The 11,124-nt window shown below is 60.8% G+C and overlaps 1 protein-coding gene across 1 annotated transcript in view; it reads left to right on the forward strand.

Annotated features, from left to right (window-relative positions):
* Positions 1-11,124, forward strand: part of KDM4B (lysine (K)-specific demethylase 4B) — a 154,491-nt gene that overhangs the window by 120,944 nt on the left and 22,423 nt on the right. The window contains exon 12 of the mRNA XM_011943480.1: positions 10,612-11,081. Within this exon, the coding sequence (XP_011798870.1) occupies positions 10,612-11,081 (470 nt within the window). The remainder of the gene's footprint in view (positions 1-10,611; positions 11,082-11,124) is intronic.

Consider the following 11,124-nt stretch of genomic DNA (forward strand, 5'->3'; position numbering starts at 1 on the left):
CGATGGGGTCGTGGTCCTTGCAGTGCTCCAGGAGGCAGGCACACCCTTCCCTCCCCATATACATGGGGCAGGTATTGAGGGTCACAGCTGGCCAGTGGCTGTGGGCCTGAGGCAAGAAAAGTGAGCATCCCTGGGGGAGAGAGCAAAGGCCGGGGGTGAGTTTGCTCCTGACGTGCCACTCACTCAGTGGGGCATGTGGGCTCTGTGTCTGTTCAGCACGTCTCAGGAGGGTCTGCTGGCCTAGAGAGGCAAGACGAGGAAAGCAAAGGCATCGTGGGTAGAAAGGAAAAGCACAGCTGTCGTGGCGCTGTTCGCATGTAGCGACGATTCTCTGCTGAGAAGCAGCAAGCAAGTCTACAGGCGGAGCCACGCGGTGACTCGGGGATCGAGCAGAGCTGCCGGAGATGAGCGACGGGCACAGAAACCCCATCGCACCTCTCATCTGCGAGCTGCTCGCAGCAAACGTGTCTCCCGAAGATACCCCTTATGGTGCTACCAAACAGAGATAATGGATCTTGGAATAAACCTAGTCAATAAAATGATCTTTATGGAGAAAATTAGAGACTTTTTTTGGAAATAAGAAAGAATTGCTAAATAAACAGAAGAATGTACCAGGTGTTAGGAGAGCTCCTGAGCAGACAGCTGACGGCTCCCCCTACATTCTCTGCAGGTTCAGTGCAGCCCCATTTGGGATCCCAGCAGGGTTTGCTGATTTAAACGCAGGCAGATAAAAGCCCAAGGCCTGTCAAGAGGCCGGGGCTGCCCTTCCAGAAGGCAGGGCTTGCCACAGAGCTTGCAGGACCCAAGCAAAGATGGCAAAGGGTCTCGGAATAGGAATCCCAGAGCAGTGGACATGGTGTGAGACCTGGAGTCCCCTCCTTCCCCCGGTCCACGCTGCCACCTCTGTGAGCACCCTGTGGCTGCTGAAATGAATGACAACGACCTTGGTGGCATAAAACAACACACGCTCCTTCTCTCACAGCTCTGGAGGTCAGCGGCCTGACACAGGCCTCACTGGGCTAAAATCATGCTGTGGGCAGGGCTGCTTCCTCCTGGGGGCTCCAGGGAAGAACATGTTTCCTGCCTTTCTCAGTGTCTAGAGGTGCCCACATCCCTCGGTTCAGGGCCCCTTCTTCCCACTTCACAGCCACAGTGCAGCCTCTTCTGGTCTCTCTCTGACTCTTACCTTCCTATCTCCTACCCGGTGAGGACCCTGGGTCCCTGGGTCACCCAGATGCTGTCCTGTGTCAGGGTCCTTCACTCAGTCCCAGCTGAATGTCCTTCAGCCACGGGAGGGGACAGATTCCCAGGCTCCAGGGATGAGGATACAGACGCCTCTGGGATCATTCCTCTGCCTGCCACATGCCTAGGCATTTCTGTCAAAAGAGAACTGGCCAACTGGAAACACAAAGCAGGAAAGTATCTTTATAACCCAAAGCTAAGTGATTCTTTATGAGGCCGGGCGCAGTGGCTGAAGCCTGTAATCCCAGCACTTTGGGAGGCCGAGACGGGCGGATCACGAGGTCAGGAGATCGAGACCATCCTGGCTAACACGGTGAAACCCTGTCTCTACTAAAAAAATACAAAAAAACTAGCCGGGCGAGGTGGCAGGCGCCTGTAGTCCCAGCTACTCGGGAGGCTGAGGCAGGAGAATGGCGTGAACCCGGGAGGCGGAGCTTGCAGTGAGCCCAGATCCGGCCACTGTACTCCAGCCTGGGAGACAGACCGGGACTCTGTCTCAAAAAAAAAAAAAAAAAAAAAAAGTGATTCTTTATGAAAAAGCACAAACCAGAAAAATAAAGATGGACAAATTCAGTGACTCTCAAATACACTGCTGTAAGGATGAACCTTAAGGAAAGTGAGAAGACAAGCTGATAGGTAGGGAAGATACTTGCCACCCGTCACCGACCAAGAGCAGATAAGAATGCCTGAGGACCAGGAGGGGCTCAGCCCCCCAAGGGAGAGGGCACACAGGAGGAGACCCCTGAGGCTGACGAGCCCAGCCTGCTCTGGGAAGCACTGAGGAGATGCTGCTGTGTGCTCCTCGGACCACCAGAGGTGAAAACTGCCACCGTGCCCAGCCCTGGAAGCCGGTGCAGCGGGCAGCCCAGTCCCCTGCTGCCTGGGACCTGCATGAGTCCAGCTGCATTGGAGATGGACCTGGCCTCATCCAGAGAAGTGGAGCATTTGCAAACTGCACACCCAGAGCTTCCCTTGGGGCACGTTTCCTGGAGAGAGCCTTGCCAGCGGGGGGCACTAGGACTGTGCAGACACAGGAGCAGGCCAACTAACCAACCTCCGTCGATGGAGAGGGACGGGAATCAGCGCCGCCTCATGCCCTCGTCTGCCCCGCAGGCATGAGGGCTGGAGGCCGCAGCTCCGCACCCCGTGGCGCTCAGGCATGACCTTGCGTGGCACAGGGCTTCTCATATGCTGTGCTCCGTTTGTTTAAAGCCCGCAGATGGGGCGGCTGAGATGACTAAAATGCACAGTCTCACGCCTGTGGAAGCAGGAAGCTCACGGTCCAGGTGTCAGCCAGGCTGGCCCATTCCGAGGACCCAGGAGGATCTGTCCCAGGCCCCTGTCCTGGGCTTGGAGGCGGCACCTTTGCGTTCCCGTGGTGTTCTCCCGAGTGTGTCTGCCCAGACTCCCCCCTCCCTAAGGACACCGGCCACGCTGAGCCCGGCCCGCCCCGAGGGCCTCATAACTCATTGTGTCTGCGGTGATGCCCTTCCCAAACAAGGCCCTCCCCAAACAAGGCCCTCCCCAAACAAGGCCCTTCTCAAACAAGGCCCTTCTCAAACAAGGCGGCATCCCAGGACCAGAGGCTAGGACTGCAACCCCATTCACCAGCACAGGGCGAGGGCTGCCTGTGGGGCGGGGGCAGGCACAGGTGCCTATCTGTGCTGTCATTCTGCAGGGCCTGTGTCCACACTGCAGGTCCGCGGGGGTCTGGGAAATCCTCAGAAATAATGCAGACTCCAGCAGGCCAGCCGGGTGCCTGAGCGTGGGCCGTGCTGGTAGAGGATGAGTCCCTGGGCTGGCTGCAGTAGCAAAAGGCCTCGTGTCTCCTGAGCAGGAGTCTGCGTTTGATTCTGGAGACTGTGAGCCCCAGGCGAGGTCGGCAGGGGAGTGGGGGATGGGTGCAGTTCAGGGTCCGTTCCAAGGGGGACTGTGGGATGTCCCTGGAGGGAGTGGCACGGGACAGGGGGATGGCTGAGCCATGACCGTTCTCCGTGTTGGGAGCTGCATGGGCCACCTTGAGCTTGGGCCTTGGGAAAGTACCTTTCTCATGGGTCAGAATGTGCTGGAGGCTGTGCGTGGTCTCACAGGACAGGGTCAGTTACGGGAAAACAAGCGGGCAGAGAAAGATGCAGACTTGGGTTTGGGGACCCGGGCCCACCCAAGCCCATCGGTTAACTGCCCGTGTGACCCTGAGCTGGGACACTGCCTTGATGGGCCCTTCAGGAGAGCAGAGACAAGAGAACACACATCCTCCCCAGGCCAGCGCAGTGTCGGGAAATGAGGCAGGCTGCTGCCGCTGCTGCCATCTGTGGGTTTGGGCAGCGAGGAAAGTGGCCCAGTCCTGGGGAGGCTTTTACAGAGTGGAGGTGGCTGGTCAGAGTCTGGCCTGGGTTCTCATTGGGGCCTCCTGGGAGGGGTTGCAAGGATCACCGGTACCATGGGTGTCTTCCTCCCTCTTGAGCAGACTCCAGGGGCTGGCCAGCCTCAGGCTGGAGGAAGGGCGGCCACCACCTTCTGCGACGTGGTTTACCCAACTGGCTAGCAAAGGACTGTGGCTTCGCTTCTTTTTCTTTTGAGATAGTTTCACTCTGTCACCCAGGCTGGAGTGTGGTGACACGATCTTGGCTCATGCAACCTCCACCTCCCAGGTTCAAACAATTCTCCTGCCTCAGCCTCCCAAGTAGCTGGGATTACAGGCACTCGCCACCACGCCCTACTAATTTTTAGTACGGGCAGGGTTTTACCATGTCGGTCAGAATGGTCACCAACTCCTGACCTCAGGTGATCCACCCACCTCATCCTCCCAAAGTACTGGGATTACAGGCCTCAGCCACTATGCCCAGCCTTCTTTTCTTTTTCTTTCCTTTGTTTTTTTTTGAAACCGAGTCTTGCTCTGTCACCCAGGTTGGAGGGCAGTGGTGCAGTCATGGCTCACTGCAGCGTTGGTTTCCTGGGCTCAAGCAATTCTCCCACCTCAGCCTCCTGAGTAGCTGGGACTGTGGACGTGCACCACAGCTCTGCTCATTTTTCAAAATTTTTAGTAGACATGAGGTCTCGCTATGTTGCCCAAGCTGCTCCTGAACTCCTGGGCTCCACCTCAGCCTCCCAAAGTGCTGGGATTACAGGTATGAGCCACTGTGCCCAGCTCTCTTTTAATTAATGTGACTTATTTACTAATCTGCCCAAGCCTACTGACAAGACAGCCACACCCTTCCCAGCCCTGGCGTTACCTGTTCTCACTTGGGCCTCACCATGGCCTTGGCCCCCAAGAGACTCAGGTTCGGGGAGGTCTTGAACCAGGGGGTCCTGGTTCGCCTCTGGTCTCCCCTCCCCATGCATGGTCCTGGCTGGATGGGCGGCTTTCCCTCCCCGACTTGCCTGCTGGAGAGAAGCTTATGCCGCGTGGGAGGGAGTGGAAACCAATGCCCCATCTAGCTGCCTGGCGTAGGCGAGGCCCTGGCCTGGTCACTCACCATCCTGCTTAAAGATGTACAGGGCAACTCACCCCCTCCCGAGATTTCCGGGGGTCCACACACCCTGTGCAGTGGTCACAGTGCCAGGAGGCTGGACCTAGTGCATCTCTGAGGCCTGTGGCTTCCACGGGTCCCCTGAAGGGATCAACCCCCCACAGAAAGGCCAGGGACCAGCGAAGAGGGTTAGGGGCCACCTTGGTGCCATGTCAGGGTCTCTGCCCAGGGAAGGCTCAGGGCTAGCGCTTCCCCCGCCCCAACCAACCGACCTGGACACCCTTATCTCTGTTCCACAACAGAGACTCCTTCTGAGGAGGACCCACTCTGGCAAGGGTGGGTGTTTTCTTGGACACAGCCCTTCTCCCAGGAGCCCGCAGTCCCAGGAACCTCTGGACAGGAGGTTTATCTCGAGAGAGCCTCACAGATGCATATTCACAGTCAGGGACGCCGCAGGAAATGCATGCCACAGGGATGCGTGAAAGATTTCCTGAAGCGGTTTCTGGTCCCCCTTGAATGCCAGTTTCACGCCCCTAAAAGCTATGATGCTGAGGCACCTTTCAGGGCCTAGCAGTGGGGTGTGGGGTTCTGTGTTTTCATATGGAACAAGCTGGGAAAGGGCCGGCACCTCTTGCTCACGGGGCCGGGAGTCATCAGCGTCGGGGAGGAAGCCCCTCGGGACGGGAGGGGCCTGAGGGACAGTTGGGAGGCTGCTTCCCGGTGGCCGCTGGCGTCCCCTACCCCATACTTACTGGCTGCTTTGAGGTCTGGGAAGAGCGGCCGCCCTATTGCCCAGCCCTAGGAGGGACTAGCAGCCCCACCAGCCAGCTCTGACCCCAGAGCCAGGCAGAAGGCAGGAAGGTGGCCTCGTCCACCTCTCCTGAGCCTGTGGGGAGGCCCTGCCTCCTGGAAGAAGGCCTGCAGTGACGCACAGGGTCGGGGGGCAGAGCCAAGAGGGGACCCAGGAGGGTTGGCACAGTGCTGTCCTGCCTCCCTGAGGGTGGAGAAGCTGCGATGAGCACAGCAGCCAGCCCCTAGCCCTTCCTCTCCCCTCACCCTGGAGTGCCGCTCTCAGGAGAGGCTTCGTGGCTGGCGACTGGCTTTAGGACACGGCGAGCAAAGGCTGCCATGTCCTCCGTCTGGAGGGCGGCCCCAGCTCATAGTGAGGGACTGCGAGCTCAGCCCGGGACCCCCCAGCACATTCCAGCTGGGCCTCGGGGACCGTCAGGTGCACCCGGCTGTGGGTTCAGCACGGGAGGGTGGCGGTGTTGGAAGGGGTGGCCAGGGAGCCCCTGAGACCGGGGCTGGGTTGGCCCAGGCATGGCGGCCAAGCACGAAACTTGAGGGAGGGCTCCGGAAGCCAGGCCGCAGCTGGTGGCTTGATTTCGGCAGCCTTGGGGCAGGGACTGAGCGGTGTCCTTGCAAATGAGTGGTTTCTTGCCCCCCCCTCCACAGGGCAGCCTGGGCCTCCGGGCCTGTCTTGGGGTTTGCTGGAGGATCTGGTGGAAACCCAGGTGCTGAGGAGAAGTGACCCCGGTGCCCCAGGCAGGCTAGTGAGCCCTGATGGTGGGGGTTCTGCTGTGACACCTTCCCTCTCCCCTAAAAAGAGTGCTAGCAGGTTCTCAGCTGGCTGCCCTCGGGGGGCCTGGGCGGGTCCTCAGCTGGCTGCCCTCAGGGGCCTGCGTGTACCCTGGGCCCCATCTGTACCATGGTCCCTGCTCGCCTCCCTCAGGCCAGGCAGGTGAGGGGTGTGCCAAGGCCTCTGTGGAATGTGGTCCCCGTGGCAAGGACAGTCCCGAGGAATGGCTGCAGAGTGTGCTGCCGTCTTTCGGTGTCCTTCCTGGTCTTCGGTGTCTCCCTCTAACAGGGTCCCCTGTGCATCTGCCGGGGCTTCACAGAGCCTGGGAGCCAACGGGGAAAGGGCTGGAAACTTGTTATTGCAAGTTTGAGAATCCAGGGCGCCAGCAGGCTCGGGCTGTGTGTGAAGTGCCTTGAGGCTGCTGGCATTGTCATTCACTGCTGTCTCCAGGCAGGGGATGGGGTGGCACCCATCAGCCGGGCACCCGAGGCTCAAATTACATCCTCCTTTGTCTCCCATGCTTGGCCCCTCTGGGAGACAGAACTAGGCAGCCGACCGGGGAGGGCTGTGGGGAAGCGGGACTTGGGGCCATCCCTGTCCTTGGAGGAGGAGGGACAGAGCCCTACAGTGTGGCCCTTGGTGAGAAGACAGCTCCTGGGAGGCCTGGGGGCCGATGTTGGCCTCAGCTCCCACCCAGCCTTGCCTCCCGAGCAGAACCAGGGCCTGGGGCGGTCGTACCAGCTGCCCCTCAGGTCCCAGGAGGCCCCGTGGGTGGGGGCAGGATGCCAGCCCCTTAGAGAGGTGGGGACTCCCCAGGGACCCTCCGAGCAGACACCTGTGGTCTCACGTGAGGACAGCCTGGCTCTGTCTTCTTGGCCCCACAGCCCTGGCTGGCGTCCCCTGTGCATGGAGCTGTCTGTTGTGTGTGAGGACAGCCCAGTTCTGCGTCCCTGGCCCCCACAGCCCTGGCTGGCCGTCCCCTGTGCGTGGAGCTGTCTGTTGTGTGTGAGGACAGCCCAGTTCTGCATCCCTGGCCCCCACAGCCCCGGCTGGAGTCCCCTGTGCTCCGAGCTGCCTGTTGTGTGTGAGGAGTGGGTGGGGGTGCCGGGCGGGGCTCTGATGCGCGGTTCCTCATCGCCTCCTTCCCCACTTCCTCATATGTGCACTGAGCAGCCCTGCAGCTGGAGGCCATGAGGTTGTGTCCTGGAATCTTCCTCCCTCTCCTGAGACCATTGATGCCCCAGGTGGGGCCCTCCTGGGCCAGATCCCATGCCAGCCCCCACCCCTGGAGTTGAACCCGACCGGGTGGCCCTGGCTCAGGAAGCCGGCCCAGCCGTGGGGGAGCCTGAGTCCCAGTCCCCGGTGAGCCTGGATGGGCACCGCAGCCTGCAGTGTGGAAGGCAGATCAGATCTGCCGTCCTGAGTGAGGCTGGGCAGGCGCTATCATGGGTGAAGGAATATTGGATTTCCTTAGGGAAACAAAGCTGTTTGTCCTCAAGTGCCTTTGACGCTCGCAGGACGGTGGCTTTCCTGACAGGTGCGCGGGGTGAGGCGTGTGGCCTCTGCAGCCTGCCGGGGCTGCTCCAGCTTCCTGTGGTAAAGCTTCCAGCCCTGGTGAAGGAGCCCCTCCCCTCTGCATCTCCATGCCTCCACTCCCAGCCTGCCAGGGAGGGGTGTCTCCCCTCTGGCATCTGCAGAGGAAGAAGTGTTTCTTCCCACGCCAGCCTGTCTGCCATGTCCACTGTTTACCTCCCCTGGCCAGATAACAGCGGAGGGGCCAGATACCAGTGGAGGGGAAGACCGCACTCCCCACAAGGCCAGGCTGGTGGTGTTCCAGGCTCCCCTGCCGGGGTGGAGGTCAGGGAGGAGCCTGGCCAGTGTCCCCAGTGCCCCAGAATGCTCAGGACTAGCAGGGGTGGGGGCCAGGGCAGTGGGGGGGGGGGCTGCCTTCGCCTTATGGCTGCTTGCCTGTCCCTCTTGGTGGGCGTGTGCCTTCCAAGGACATCGTGGGCGGTCCCCGAAGCCTGCAGATGGAGCTGGAGTGGGTGTGGGGAGGAGAGCTGGAGCAGGAGAGCAGGGCTGCCTCCATCCCTGGGGGAGGCTGTGGGCTGGGGGCCCCTTGTGGGAGTAGGTGGGGCAGTGTGACTTCCTCCTGGCTACAGGGTCTGCTGGGGGAGGGTCCTCACTTGACCCTTCCTGGGGTCAGTGTGGGTCAAGGGTTAAGTGTCATCCCCGGCCCTTGGGAGCCTCGTCACTGAGGCTCTCAGCACTTACCGCTGGTCCTGGCATCTTGGACTGTGGAACTGGGGGCAGCGCGTGGTGCGTTTTATAGCAAGTAGTAAGATGTGGGTGTTGTGCTCCAAACCAGAACCCGTTAAGTGCCACGTGGTCAACAGTTTAGTGTGCAGAGACGAATTTCCTTCCCTTGATTTTTCCTTTTTTTTTCCAGCCTGTTGGGGGAGGTGGAGGTGGTGAAATGTTAGCAGAGTGACGGGTTCATCCTGGTCTGCTTGGCGCCTTCCAGTTTTAGCACTGAGAGCCCCACAGCCGGAGAATCCCTTGACACCAGCCACTGTCCCTCTTCACAGAGCACTGAGAGCCCCACAGCCCGAGAATCCCTTGACACCAGCCGCTGTCCCTCTTCACAGAGGACTGAGAGCCCTGGGGCCCGGAGACACACAGATGGGGGCCTGAGCCCCTGTCCCCCTTCTCCAGATGGAGCAGGCAGGGCCCTGGGGCTCCAGGGCTCACAGTGTTGTGGGGTCCACAGTGCGCTATGCAGCCAGGCTGGTCTTCCTTGAGGACAGGGCTCCGAGGTGCCATGCCAAAATTCACCCTGAGCGCAGTGGCCCTCAGAGGGATCGCCCCAGCACAAGCTTCCCACAGCCCGACACAGAGCCCTGCTGGGCTCACATGGAGCTGTGTGCAGGGCCGGGCCCTCCCGGGGACTCCAGGGCAGAAAGCTTTCCCAGCACCTAGAGGCCCCTGCGTCCCTCAGCTCGGGTCCCTTCCTTTCCTTTCACAAGCACAGTGCAGCCTCTTCCAGGCTCTCTCTGACTCACCCTCCCGCCTCGTCTTGTGGGGGCCCTGTGAGGACTTTGGGTCTCCCGGATCATCCAGGATCACCTCCCATTTCACTCAGTCCCGCCCACAGAGTCCCCTCTGCCAGAGTCCCCCATGTCCCTCTGTCATGTCCCGCATCCACATATCTGGGAGAGTTGGGACCCACACGCCTCTGTGGCGCTGTGATTCAGCCAGCCAGGCTGCCCATCCCAGTTTTATTTGCTTTACTCACACCCATCCTGGCCCCAAAGTAAAATGCCACCAAAGACATGTGTCACGTGGCCCCTCCCCGTCACCTGTCAGGAAATGTCCCCAGTGCTGGCCCCGGGGAGTTCCACACAGAAGGGTGTCGGGCCCTACAGGCCTGTCTGACGCTGCTGGTCCACTCACATGACCGCCTGGTTGAGGTTCATTTTTTTTTTTTTTTTTTGAGACAGTCTTGCCCTATCGCCCAGGCTGGAGTGCAGTGGCGTGATCCTGGCTCACTGCAAGCTCCACCTCCCGGGTTCACGCCATTCTCCTGCCTCAGCCTCCCCAGCAGCTGAGACTACAGGCACCCGCCACCGCGCCCGGCTAATTTTTTGTATTTTTTGGTAGAGATGGGGTTTCACCGTGTTAGCCAGGATGGTCTCGATCTCCTGACCTTGTGATCCACCCGCCTCGGCCTCCCAAAGTGCTGGGATTGCAGGCTTGAGCCACCGCACCCGGCCGGGTTGAGGTTCATTAAGATTTTGTGCGTTGTTCAAGGTTTTACTTCTGTCAGAAGCAGAACCCTTACCGTTTCCACATCAGCAAAAGAAACATAAACAATTCAGATACTCGAGAACACAAAAAGTGCTTCTCCCGCACCCCCACCCGGGGAAATGCCGTTTGGTGCAGCCCACCCAAGCGGGAGCCGGGGAAGACAGAGCAGCCTCCTCCGACTGGGTTTGGTGATGCGTCTCCCCACCTGCCGTGACCCCAGAAGGCACCTAGAGCAACACCTGGTGGGTCCTCACAGGCCTTGGCGGGCGAGTGCTACTGCTGCGCCTGTGTTCTGGGGAGACCAAGGCCCTGGGGGTACCTGGCCTGGTGCCCCTGCGGTGATCTGAGGTGGCCCGAAGCCTGTGTTCTCTGCCCCCGCCATGCTCGTGTGGCCTCTCTGGGCTGGAAGGGGCCCTCGACCATCCCAGCCAAGGTTGGGGGATTTCTGGGGAGCGTGGGACCAGCACCTGAGCCCAGGTTCTCCTCCCTGACCGCCGTCTCCTCTCCCCACAGAGGATGGGAGGGGCAAGCTGCGGCCAACCAAGGCCAAGAACGAGCGGAAGAAGAAGAGCTTCGGCCCCCTGCCCCCGCAGCTGCCGCCACCGCCTGCTCACTTCCCCTCGGAGGAGGCCCTGTGGCTGCCATCCGTGCTGGAGCCCGCGATGCTGGGCCCAGGCCCTTCGGCCACAGAGGGGAGCCCCCTGCCAGCGCCCCTCAACGTCGTGCCCCCTGAGGTGCCCAGTGAGGAGCTAGAGGCCAAGCCTCGGCCCATCATCCCCATGCTGTACGTGGTGCCGCGGCCCGGCAAGGCAGCCTTCAACCAGGAGCACATGTCCTGCCAGCAGGCCTTTGAGCACTTTGCCCAGAAGGGCCCGACCTGGAAGGAGCCAGCCTCCCCCATGGAGCTGATGGGGCCAGAGGACGGTGGAGCCAGCAGTGGGGCCGGTCGCGTGGAGACCAAAGTCCGGGCCGGAGAGGGGCAGGTGGGGTGGATGGGGGCAGGTGGGGAGAAGGGCCGATGGGGCG

This window comes from Colobus angolensis, unplaced genomic scaffold, assembly GCF_000951035.1.
Source record: "Colobus angolensis palliatus isolate OR3802 unplaced genomic scaffold, Cang.pa_1.0 Scaffold22, whole genome shotgun sequence".
In the NCBI taxonomy this organism is placed as follows: Eukaryota; Metazoa; Chordata; class Mammalia; order Primates; family Cercopithecidae; genus Colobus; species Colobus angolensis.